This window comes from Myotis nattereri (genome assembly GCF_964212035.1).
Source record: "Myotis nattereri genome assembly, chromosome: 1".
Lineage (NCBI taxonomy): Eukaryota > Metazoa > Chordata > Mammalia > Chiroptera > Vespertilionidae > Myotis > Myotis nattereri.
The window spans coordinates 34,429,716-34,442,998 of NC_138075.1; the positions used below are offsets into that span (position 1 = coordinate 34,429,716).

The 13,283-nt window shown below is 42.9% G+C and overlaps 1 protein-coding gene across 1 annotated transcript; it reads left to right on the forward strand.

Moving 5' to 3' along the window:
• Positions 1-89: 89 nt before the first annotated feature.
• On the forward strand, positions 90-8,546 carry SIX4 (SIX homeobox 4; the record flags this gene model as incomplete). Its single annotated transcript, XM_081090464.1, has 3 exons — positions 90-946; positions 3,607-4,292; positions 7,750-8,546. The coding sequence occupies 3 exons, from the start codon at positions 90-92 to the stop codon at positions 8,544-8,546; spliced, it is 2,340 nt and encodes a 779-aa protein (XP_080946590.1).
• Between the last annotated feature and the right edge of the window lie 4,737 nt (positions 8,547-13,283).

Consider the following 13,283-nt stretch of genomic DNA (forward strand, 5'->3'; position numbering starts at 1 on the left):
GGAGACGAAGAAGGAGGAGTAAGAGAGGGGGAAAGAAAGAGGAAAAGAGTGCGAGGGAGTGAGGGAGGGAGGAAAATAAACAACAAAAAATGTCCTCTTCCTCCCCCACCGGGCAGATTGCAAGTGCGGCGGACATCAAGCAGGAGAATGGGATGGAAAGCGCCTCGGAAGGGCAGGAGGCGCCTCGAGAAGTGGCGGGGGGCGCGGCGGCGGGGCTGAGCCCCCCGGCTCCAGCCCCTTTTCCCCTGGAGCCGGGGGACGCCGCCGCCAGGGTGAGCGGAGAGGAAGGGGCAGTGGCGGCGGCGGCGGCGGCCGGAGCCGCGGCGGATCAGGTACAACTCCACTCGGAACTTCTGGGCAGGCACCACGCCGCCGCCGCCGCCGCCGCGCAGACCACACTGGCCTTCTCGCCCGACCATGTCGCCTGCGTGTGCGAGGCGCTGCAGCAGGGGGGCAACCTGGACCGCCTGGCCCGGTTCCTGTGGTCCCTGCCCCAGAGCGACCTGCTACGTGGCAACGAGAGCTTGCTGAAGGCGCGGGCGCTGGTGGCCTTCCACCAGGGCATCTACCCCGAGCTCTACAGCATCCTCGAGAGCCACAGCTTCGAGTCGGCCAACCACCCGCTGCTGCAGCAGCTCTGGTACAAAGCGCGCTACACCGAGGCCGAGCGAGCCCGCGGCCGGCCGCTGGGCGCCGTGGACAAGTACCGGCTGCGCAGGAAATTCCCCCTGCCCCGCACCATCTGGGACGGCGAGGAGACGGTGTATTGTTTCAAGGAGAAGTCGCGCAACGCGCTCAAGGAGCTCTACAAGCAGAATCGCTACCCCTCGCCGGCCGAGAAGCGGCACCTGGCCAAGATCACCGGCCTCTCCCTCACCCAGGTCAGCAACTGGTTCAAGAACCGCCGGCAGCGCGATCGGAACCCCTCGGAGACCCAGTCCAAAAGGTGAGCGCCAACTTTCCTCCTCCTCCTCCCCCTTCCTCTCCCCCACCCCCTTCCCAGCTTTCTTTTCCTCCTGGCGCTCGCAAACATGGCGCTTACCTTCCCCACCAGCCTGGTCCGGCTGCCCACCTCTCCCCGCCCCCCACCTCTCTCTCCCGGACCGAGAAAGGGGGGCGGCCGTGGCTAGGGGCGGGAGAACCTCTCCCCTTCCCCCCCCCCCGAAGTTTCTCGTCGCCCGCCTAGGTCTCAGTCCCCGCCCCCACCTCGGCTGGTCACTGCTGCCCGATTTCCCACCCCTTTCCCTCTGGCTTTGAAGTTGCCACTCTCTCCCCGCTTCTGGCGGGGCCAAGGAGCGTGTGTAGGCGCCGGAAGGGCCACTCCGGCTGCCCGAGGCCGGCGGAGGTTGCCGGCGCTGGCGGGGTCCGCACCTCCGCGGGGTCGCACCGACCGGCGCGCGCCCCCCGGGCTCCCCGACCCCCAGGGCGCCACTGCCCACTGCGCGCAACCCACCCCGCCTCCCCCTGCGCCTGTGCGCGCTGGGGGTCGCTTTGGCGGCGCTGGAGGGAGGAGAGAGCTGGTGAGGGCCGGCTGCGCAGAAGGGGGTCTGGGACCGTCGAGGTTTTCCATGACAGAGTTAATCATTCACTCCGCCTGCCTTGGTTCCCTTCGCGGCCGCGGCAACGTGGGGTGTCGGTGCGCCTCGGCTCTGCGGTGTTTTGAAACCTGATTCTGAACTCCTTCGGATCGGATTTCAGCGCCGCTGGGGTAGTGGGGCTGCGGGCTGCTTCCTGGGTCCCAGAACACAGCCTGGCTCCCGCCTGGCACCTTGGTTGGGGGCCATGGCTGGCAGAAGGAGGAAGGAGAGCAGGGAGGAGGGGGGGTGCTATCAACTCCGCACCTCCCAAGAGCCCACCCTGGCGGGTTTGAACTTTTTGACTAGCTGGGGTTTTTTTCCCCTCGGCTGGTAGGATATAATCGGGTTTCCAACTCTTTTGAGCGTCCTCCCGAGTCAGACACCTGGTGTGTGTGTGTCTGTGTTTTGAGTGAAGTAAGAAGGTGGCCTAAAGAGATGGTGTCTCTAGCCCCAAGGCTCTGCTCCGGGAAGGAATCTGGGGGCCCCGGAGCCTGCCCGGCCGGGCCAAGGTGACCACCCGGCGCATTCCGGAACCCGCAGCGGCCCTCCCTGCCCCTGCGCTCCTGCAAGGCCCGACGACCCTGACGTTCCCATCTCCAGGCGGGGAGAGGGGTGCTGGCCCGAGTCCGGCCTCGCGGTAACCAAAACAAAACGCTCACTGAGACCTGCGTGCACCCTCCCGCAGGCCTGCCGGAGACCCAGAGGAGGCGCAACGCCACGCCACCTGCCCCCACACCCGTTTGAGGCCACGGATCCCGTGGCTCGAGCCCCGACAGAATCCCGGGAGCTGGAGGCAGAGGGTGGAGAGCGGGTGCCAGGCGCAGGCCAGCTGCCCTACAGCCTCCGCTCCCGGGCGGGGCGCGTTCTCCGGTCTCCTCCACCACATTCTACCTGCTCTCCCCCCTCCAACCCTACACCGCCCACCCCCCCACTCCCCTCCCCGGGCCCAGTTGCTAGTTGCCTTGTTTAGGCCCCTCTCCGGATCTACCTCCCACCCGCACCCCCGGTGAGTCACCCTCGCAGACGGCGACGGCGGCTCAGCCTCAGCTCGTAAATCAAAGCGCTTTCTGCGCTCCTGGCCCCGCAGCCCAAAGCCACAGTAATCCCCTCCCCTCGGCATGAAAGCGAACCGACCGCTGGGCACCGCAGGGATGTCGGATCTTCTTATGGGCCAAGTCCCACCGAGCAATGTCCTACTCACCATTTCTCCCCCATCTGCCTACCCTCAGACCAAATGGGAAACCTCCACCATTACCCTGCCCTGGATTTCTTATTCCCCCCAAATTGGGGGGCTGAGAAACACAGTCCTGTGTGGAACAGAAGGACCAAGGGTGCTGGCTAGGGAGGGGTCTGGTAGTTACTAGGCAGCTGAGCGACCCACCCTTTCCCTCCCACCTCACCAGGGCACAGGATGGTGTGTGTTAACTAGGCCCCTATGGCTTCCTTTGGATTCAAGGGCGACTGCACATTACAGTTCTTGGGTTGAAAGTGCCTTTCCTACAAGGCCAGCCACTTTGTTGAATGAAAGAGTTGTCAGTCTGGTGGAGTAGAGAAGTTTGGGAGCAGGTGAGAAAATGATATCTTGTTCACTACCTGACAAACAAAACAGAACACTTTCCACCTCCTGCTCCTTTTGCACTTTCATTTACTTTCAAAATCCCACTAATCTGAATTGGTGTGAAGGCAGGGGAAGGAGTTCCCAAACAGGAAAGGCTGACCAAATTATTTAGTGAGTTTTTTTCTATGGTATACTGGTAGGTAGTGGCATATTTAACAGTAAGGAAAAACTTCAATGCTATAAAAATAACTCTCCTATAAATTCTGTTGAATTTACACCTTCCCAGATTTTCTGTCTGGTCAGAATCTGCTGAAAGGCCTCATAGTTTAAACAGGACTAAATGATTTCTTGCTGTGCTTTCCTTGAATGCTACCTTTAATAGGGTTGGAAGCTGCTTTTCCACACAAATGGCGCTAGGTAGAATGTCAGCCCTCTGACCTTCTTCATGCCTTGGTTTCCCTCTCAATACAGCGAGTCAGATGGCAATCCCAGCACTGAAGATGAATCCAGCAAGGGTCATGAGGATTTGTCTCCTCATCCACTCTCCGGTTCATCTGATGGTGTCACCAACCTCAGCCTTTCCAGTCACATGGAGCCAGTATACATGCAACAAATTGGAAATGCTAAGATATTAAGCTCCTCTGGAGTTTTGTTGAATGGAAGCTTGGTACCTGCAAGTACTTCACCTGTCTTCCTTAATGGTAATTCTTTCATTCAGGGACCCAACGGAGTTATCCTAAATGGATTAAATGTGGGAAATGCACAGACAGTGTCATTGAACCCACCCAAAATGGCATCAAACATTGTGAGCAATGGTATGTCCATGACTGACATACTGGGCTCTACCTCCCAGGATGTGAAGGAATTCAAAGTTCTCCAGAGTTCTTCAGCTAACTCAGCAGCCACCAGCTCCTACAGCCCCAGTGCTCCGGTGTCCTTCCCGGGGCTGATCCCCAGCACTGAGGTGAAAAGAGAAGGCATTCAAACAGTGGCTTCCCAGGACGGAGGCTCTGTCGTGACTTTTACTACACCAGTGCAAATTAATCAGTATGGCATTGTCCAGATCCCCAATTCCGGAGCCAACAGCCAGTTTCTTAATGGAAGCATTGGATTCTCTCCACTGCAGCTGCCTCCTGTTTCAGGGGCAGCTTCACAAGGTAACATTCTCATTTGGTACTATAATGCGCCAGTCCTGTTTAGCCAGCTGCTGTAAGTGACACATTTGGTGAGAGCTATGGATTGATGTGACTGTTCAGGTACCCTATTGGCAGCTCCAGCTGCAGAATAGCCCTGATTTGTTTCTCCTTCTTCACAATACCCGTGTCATAGGCAGCTTGCCTGCTGCCCTGGCATCATGGAGATGGGCTTTTATTTTCCTAACAACTGAATGGAAAAATACAGTTCATAGCAAGTCTTGTCAGGTCTACGATGATAGAAATACGATAAGTCAATCGGTGCTTACAAAATAACCCATTGTTTGACATTTTAAGATTAAAAGTTAATATTGCTAAGAACACATGGTTAGTGAAGCAGTTGATAAGAATGTGTACACTTTACCTAAGCATTATTTATTTGACTATAAAGTGTTTTAGAAGAGCAAGATTGGATCAGTTGTGTTTGATTCCTGTTCCTCCTTTAAATAAGACTAACAGATCTAAAGGAAAACCGGAAGAGCATGTGATTGGCTGTCTATTGCTTTGCATGTGTACTCATCTCCTAAGTGCAGTTTATTAGTGAGAGCAACTGTAAGCCTTATTTTATATGCTTGTGGCTTTACTAACAATCTGCTAAAGAAAGCACTGATCTAAAATTTGGGAAACCAGAAGCTGATATGCCAATTCTTCACTGACTTTAACCAAGTCTGGATGGCTCTATGTCATTTTTTTTTTTTAATATAGAAACAGGAATGGTCAGAATGGCAGTGAAGGTTGCATATCCCATTGCATTCAAGGGAGCGCGATATTAATGCATGGTTGCCTTCCTACAAGCAAGTCTGAAAGTCCAGATTGTTTTATCAACACAAAATAAGTAATTGTTTGCCTTAAAGGTCAGCTTCCTATAAAATGGCTTTATCAAAAAAAAAATCTATAACAACTGTGATCTACTTCAGCTTATTTGAGGCGTTAATGGAAAAATTGTAATGGAGTGAATTCCTTTCGGTACATTTGTTTCTCTTTAGGTAAAATGGTAGTAAAACACAACAGTCCTGCAGCATACTATTTATTTTTTCATTGTTCCAGGTTATGGAAAGGATTAAGCTAAGTCACTATCCAACAGAGGGCAAAAATATGAAAACCACAGGGAAAGCCAAAGTGCTTAGTTTTATAATATTTTAATGTGGATCTAATCCCTTGTGTTGCGTTAGGAAATTTCCAAACAGTATGTAACATTTTAGAGAACATATTTGCCAAAAAGCTTGGTATATAGATTGGGCAAGGAGAAAAGCAGAAATACTTTTCACATGTAATCTAGAAAAGTGCTACCATAGAAAAGTATTGCAAACTAATGACTAATTCTTTAATGGGGTCTTTAATATGAATAAAAATAGCATTTTCAGTTTATAAAGTTAAACTCAAATGACAGAGCTGTCAATCCTTAGACTGTCTGAGTGACTGGAAGGCTTAAGTTTAACCAGATGGGTCCAGGAAGCAATGTTTCTTCATTGTAGTTATGTATTGCAGTTCTTAATAAAGCATTTGGGGATTCAGCCTTTCTTAAAAATACCTAGACAAGATAGATAATCTTTCTATAGTTGGCATTTATATGGGAAAGCAGAATATCTACATTTTTTCTTACTTTATAATATGAGAAAATAAGGGTTTTTCTTATTTCCATCTTGCAAAGTTATACTTTGTACCTGTATCATTTTTCAATTGGATTTTTTAGCTGATTTTTAAATTATTGTTCAATTTATAATTTAATTGCAGTTATATTTAAATGTCAAGTTTTAGATTACATCTGTTTTCCCCCTTCATTGATCTGTTATCATTTCTATGCATTCGTAAACATTGCTTTATTTATATTTAATAGCAGTTGGGAAAATGTCACATTTATTACATTATTTATGGCACTACCAAAAAATAACTGATTATTTTGTTCACATATGCACTGGCAATCAATTTCACAACCACATAACACAAGAAAGTAAACATCTATTTCAGATAGTTTTTGCTACAGTTTAGCAGCCAACAGGAATTTTAAGGCATACTTCAGTTGAAGTTAAACTTTTTCAAATAAAAACCTTTTTCATTCATTCGGCCTAGAACAAACATTAACATTAGGAAAGAGCCCAAACATACATAGAAATGTTTTTCTTAACACAAGTATTTCCATGATGAATATTTTCAAGTGGTTAATTTTTTAAGTTCAAATATAGTGTGTTTGTTTTCTTTTTCTTTTCTTTTTTCATTTTAAAGACATTCCTTTGCATTTAGGATATTTTAAAATGTTTGGAAGACATAAATAGCTCTGTGGCATTGATTTATCAATGTAAATGGTAATATAATCACAAAATGATTGTAGTAATTCAAGAAGACAGATGTTTTACTTGAATTACCTTTACTATTGGGCTGTTTTCTCAAAATGATAAAGAGAGTTTACTGAACATCTAATTCAAGATCAGGGTAAATAGCTCTTCTGAAACTATTCTGTCACAAAACTCCCCCACGTCTACCTTCCCTTCAGTGGCAAGATAATTGCCATCATTTCACTATGCCTATGTAAAGAATCAGAAATAAAAGTTTTATTTGATGGTGGGAGCTGGGGCAAGAATCTGATTCACCTACATTATCTGAGTTACCTGATTTGCACATCTTCTCAGCTTTCTACTTACACTTCTTTTTCTACTTCTGGTCTCTGCAGACTATAACAACAAGAGCCTCAAAAGATTCCAACTTTTTAGAGAAGCATTAGCTCTAGTTCTTTATATTAATCTATGTATTTTAAAGCCCATTTCATTATTATCATTAATTTTTCCTATCACTGCAACACCAAAAATTCAGAACTGGCACAAGAAAAGAAAAACATCCTACTGAATGTTTTGTTGACTTGACATTATTTTATGGCTAGTTTGGTGAAAGTTTGCAGCTTGTCTGTACAGGTTTATATGGTTAACATTAAGCCCCAGGGTAACTCATTTTATGTGGCATTTTCTACATTTCCATTTACTGGTATATGTTATGTGAGTTACTGAGCTTGTCCTGAACAAAGGCATTTTATTTTGCATTTGTGTTTTCTAATCCTAACTGATACAGTTAGTAATAACTATCAACTAAGTGAAAGATAATAAGTTGGGATCTATATGGAAAATAATGAATATTTTTTTATGAACCAGAAACTTGACTAAAATTAGAACTTGGAAAAGATTGTTTTTCACATTTGGTTTCTAAACCAGTAGTTCTCACTCCCACTTGGTCATCAGAATTCCTCGGGGAGTTAAAAATACACCTGTTCTAGAACTTACTGAGCCAGATTTTTAGGAGTGGAGCCTGGGACTCAATAGTTTTAAGTGCTCATGGTGATTCTACTGAACTTGAGGAAAGTCATGTGTGTAAAAAAGCAACTTTTTTCTTCCCTTATCAGTTTAATCAATGATCATCTGTACTTTTTTTTTAGGTAATGTTTCAGTAAATTCAAGCACTTCAGATGGGAGCACATTTACAAGTGAGTCTACCACAGTCCAGCAAGGAAAGGTTTTCTTGAGCTCTCTTGCTCCCAGTGCAGTGGTGTACACTGTTCCTAATTCAGGCCAGACTATAGGGTCTGTTAAACAAGAGGGCTTGGAGAGGAGCCTGGTCTTTTCTCAGTTGATGCCTGTCAATCAGAATGCACAAGTAAATGCAAATATATCTCCTGAAAATATCTCGGGGAGTGGCCTCCATCCACTGGCCTCCTCATTAGTTAATGTAGCCCCAACTCACAGTTTTTCCCTGACTCCCCCTACCCTACTAAATCCCACTGAACTAAACCCTGACATTGCTGATAGCCAGCCAATGTCTGCACCTGTGGCAAGCAAATCTACTGTGACATCTGGCAGCAGCACTAACTATGCAACTCTTCAGAACTGCTCCCTTATTACTGGTCAAGATCTATTGTCCGTCCCCATGACCCAGGCTGCCCTTGGGGAAATAGTTCCTACCGCTGAAGATGAGGTGGGTCACCCATCCCCAGCAGTACACCAGGATTTTGTCAGAGAACATCGGTTGGTTCTGCAATCAGTAGCTAACATAAAAGAGAATTTCTTAACAAATTCAGAGAGCAAAGCCACAAGCAGCTTAATGATGCTGGACTCCAAATCCAAGTATGTCCTGGAGGGCATGGTTGAGACTGTCTGTGAAGACCTGGAAACAGACAAAAAAGAGCTTGCCAAGCTCCAAACCGTCCAATTGGATGAAGATATGCAAGACTTATAAACGTTATCTCCCTTCCCCACCCCCCCTTTTTTTTTCTGGCATCAGACAGCAAATCTTTTCACAAAGCCCTGAGGACATAAAGCATTTTCCCATTTAAAGGGAAACACTAGTTTTGCAAGTAAATGCATTCAAGAGACTTTGGATTGATCTGCATGAAGATCACAGTTAAACATACAGAAGGAGGACTGCATTTCTGCAGTCTTTTTCTTCACATATGTTCTCTCTTAAATAGATGGAGACAAAGGAATGAGATGGAATATATCAAGTCAAAGTGTATCATTTGGTTGACTTAATATAATTCTGAAGTCAAATGGAACTTGATAGTTTTTTAAATTAAAAATGTATGCACCTAACAAAATTAAATATCCCTACAGAGCATTAGAAACAATACAATTCTTTTTGTTTACTTTTACTCCATGGGCATTGATATGGTTAAGTAGCATAAATGGTACTCCACTATTCTAAGGGTATATTTTTGAATATGTGCATTTCTGTTTTTCAACATTTTTGTGAAAGTCTTGGTTTGTCTCTACTTGTTTCCAAATGTGATTGCTAATAGTTCTGTGTGGCTGAGAAAGTTTGCAACTCCACTAAAAACTCTGAAACAAATTTCAGTGTGAGTGTAAATATATTAGTCCTATAAGCAAGGATTTGAGTAAGTACAGTGAATTTTATTTATGCTGTATATGTTTCTCTGATACTTCAGACACTATGAACTAAAAAGAAAAATGTTTTCTTACTGTTTAATTTATTTTTATTGTTTGAACAGGAAGTGAACATAGTTATTTCCAACAAAGTTTTACTTTTTGTAGAATTCTAAAAGTAATTATTTTTATCAGGAGTCTATTGAGGTCAATATTAATAACACTGAAACAGGAAATCCAACTCCCAATTTTGGAATTTTGGTACTTTTTTTCACATCCTTGTTCTTTATTTAGCAGCTCTCCGATTCATTTAAATACGTTTTATGTAGAATTCTATGTGCCTTTTTAACCTCGTGGCCTTTTTCTTATTCTTACTAAGGTACAGAAGTGTCAACAGAAGCACTGATGGCTCTTTTCTACTATTCTAACAGGGTTAATTTCACCACAGAATTGCTTTAAGTTGAAGAACTTAAGTTTTGCTTTTATTATTATGTATAATGTTTATGTGCAAATGGGTGAACAATCAATTACTGTTAATGCTTTTCATTACAATGAAAATAACAATTTAGACTATCACGTAGAATCAATTCTGTAGGCTATGAAAACAACCATTTTAAAGTAAAGAGAGAATATGTAGATTCTATTGAGCAAAATTCTATCCTGTTGAAACTTAGTTCTAAATGTTTTGAATCAGATCTTACACTATGACATATGACTTTTGTTTGCACTATATTATCATGTCTTCTTCAAAAGTAAATCCTTTGGAGTTTCTGTCAGAAGCTTGTTTGGTAATGTTGTGAGCTGTGGGTACAATTTTTATCAGGACTCTGAACACAAGTTGTAATAATGCAAATATCTTTCTGTAGTGAGTAAAGTCTCTGATCTATGAAAAGCAAGAAAAGTGGGAAAATGATCTCTTCAGAGATGACTTAAAGTTGTTGAACATAAACATGTCACTACAACTTGCTTTCTTTAATAACAGAACAAAGGGTTTACTCTAGATCACTACATGCCGAGCATGTTGAATAAGGGCCATAGAGGATTTAACTTCTGTCAAATGGAAGTTATTGCAAATGGAACTTGGCAGGCATAGATGAAGAGCCCAATGAAGAATTCCTCTTCCATCATTTTGATAAAGAACTTAGATCCCATTTTTTTTATAGAATTGATTAATGTTTCTAAACTGTTGAAACTTACATGTTTTTCATTTTGTTTTTTACAAAGTCAGGTGTTTTAGAATTCTCTTCCACTCCACCACTACTTACACAGCTTGTTTCTTCTTTGGGTGTGTGCTGATCATGTTACTGAGATTAATTACATGGTGTAGTTTACATGAAAATGATGTTTTCCACTTGATTGCTGCAGATATCAAGAGTTTATTAATTATTTAAAAATAATCATCCAGTAAGGGAGGTGGGAAGGTTTTAAAAGTTGTATATGATATATATATATATATAAATATAAAAACTGGAAAGGTTTTCTGTCTTCCAAAAGTACAATAAGCCTCTTTTATTCATAGTTCTTCCTCTTTTTTCCCATAAGAAAAAGAAGATAGCACAAAACTTAAGACTTACCTAGAAATCCATTCATACTCCCAACGTGATGTAATTATAACCCTACAATTACTCCAGGTAGCTACACAATATACCAGGTAAGAATCAATGCACATTATAAAGAACTTACTGTTCTTTTCTAATCTTTCAGTAAATTACGGGCCGGTTGATATGTAGCCCATGTATATGTGAATGAAATAAGATAAATCCCATGATCTCCATGCACAGAATTGCAAATGTCTTTTGCAATACCAAGGGCCAGACCTCAGAACCCTTGGAGTTCATGTGGCAGAATTTCTCTCCTACATAAACCAATGCTTGAAGATGCTGCAAATGACCCTCTACTGATCCCCACAGAGGAATCAGAATAGGGATAAATAACTCTCCCTGCAAACCCCAACCCCTGCGTCTGGCTGTGGGATTTTTGATGTGAGCCTAACTATGCACTCTTAACAACCAGAATTTGGCATTATAGCTCTTAGTTATATCTAGTAAAGGACAGTCTATTGTTTAAAGAGATGGTGCATTTGTTCCTCAATCAAGCAAAAGCACCTGTGTTGTACTGCTTTATAGCTCATGTATATTTATAGCAATGAAAAGACTGAATTGTGTACGTTTCAGTGCCTTTCTTGTGCTACGAAAGGCAGGTAGACGTCATAGCCATAGATAAATATCCGTAGTTAAATTGCACACTGACCTTAAATCACCTTGTATATGCCCTTACATCTTGCATGGTAAAAGCTGGATTATTGGGCATGTGTTGCAGCCTGCCCTGCTACATCTTAGACAAGTGTGCATTAGTACATAGCCAGAAGTTCATTCTTTAAAATGTTTTTGACAGATCATCTCATACAAATATAAATAATTCAGGAAAACTGAGGGAAAGACTTAACATTTTACAGAAGATGTTTCAAAGCCTTCCTAGAACTTAGATGATTAGAGCCTAACATTTATTTTGTATCTAATGGATACATCATGTTGATTTAATATTACAACCATACATTTTATTAATCAAAATTATATAGCATGTGACTCTTGGCTTTCAGGGTTATCAAAAAAAATTTTATTCTTTAGTTGCATGTACTGTATGTTTAGAGGCAACCAGTTATATACTCAATATGGTTTTACTGTGCCTTACACAAAGAGGAAATCTATACAGAATGTATATCATGGGATGGGGTAACAGAGTCTTTACTGCACTGTTAGGTGATGGCACACAGAGCATGTCCCAGAACATTTCTGTGCTTAATTACCCAACCAAAGAGATCTAAAGTATGTATGTTGTACTGTAATAGGGGTTTATGCCTGGACAATTAAGTGTTTTATTTGTTTTCTGAAATGATGTGAACTTATTTTTCTAAACACTATGCTAAATAAACTTTATATTTATACATACCATATGTTGAAAGTTGTTTTTTCCTGAAAAAGCAAAGAAGGAAAAAGAAAATAAAAAACCCACATAAACATTTCGTATAGGCTGGCAAATAGAAGAACAAAAGAAGTCATTTTGGAAAAATAGTATTTATTGATCTCTACAAAATTATGCAATTCATTTAACTGTACTGCATACTCAGAATTTAATGGTTACATTTCTTCTTTCCTTTAAGGAAAGAAATGCTTCTTATTCATTTGGGTGTCCCAAAATCTGAATCTGGTACTCTAGAAGATTTAATGAAATTAAGTTGAAAGGTCCAAAGATTTTTCCATTCCCCATCTTAATGAAAGAGCTCAGTATAACCACCTTTAATAGATAGATAGATAGATAGATAGATAGATAGATAGATAGATAGATAATTATTTCAGAGAGGAAGGGAGAGGGGGAGAGAGTTAGAAACATCAATGATGGAACCATTGATCGGCTGCCTCCTGCATACCCCCTTCTGGGGATTGAGCCCACAATCCAAGCATGTGCCCTTGAACGGAATTGAACCCTGACCTCCTGGTTCATAGGTCGATGCTCAACCACTGAGCCACACCAGCCAGGCTATAGCCCACCTTTTAAAGCACTCGCATTAGTCAAAGTCTGGTTGGTTACACCACAGTTGGGTCCACCACTAGTTTGACATACAGTTATGGACAGAACTGCATTACTGAGTGTATAGAAGCCCTAGCCGTGGTACAGTTTGGTCCTAATTTTAAAATTACATGGTATCTGATTGTGTTTGCCTCCCACACTGAAATGAAGAGGTGACTACTAATTAAATAGAACTGTACAATTCTATTACAAAACTAGTTAAAGCCATCAAGTTAATTGCAGATATTACGCCTAGATTTTTTATATTCTTGTCATTGAGTTCATTTATTTAGTTTAGCAATTTTCTATGTAGTTAATCCAGTTAAAGAGAACAGTGTCTCAGTAAGGGAGTACAGGGTCAGAGTATTGTGAAGTGATTACATTTTATAACATCTTAACCAAACAAGCATTTCAAAACATTTGACAAGGTCACTGACCTTCAAACATATTTTGGCTCCTGGAAAACTAGCAAGTCAAATAAAATCCCTCAATGGGAATTCAAGACCTTCAGCTATATGATTGTATC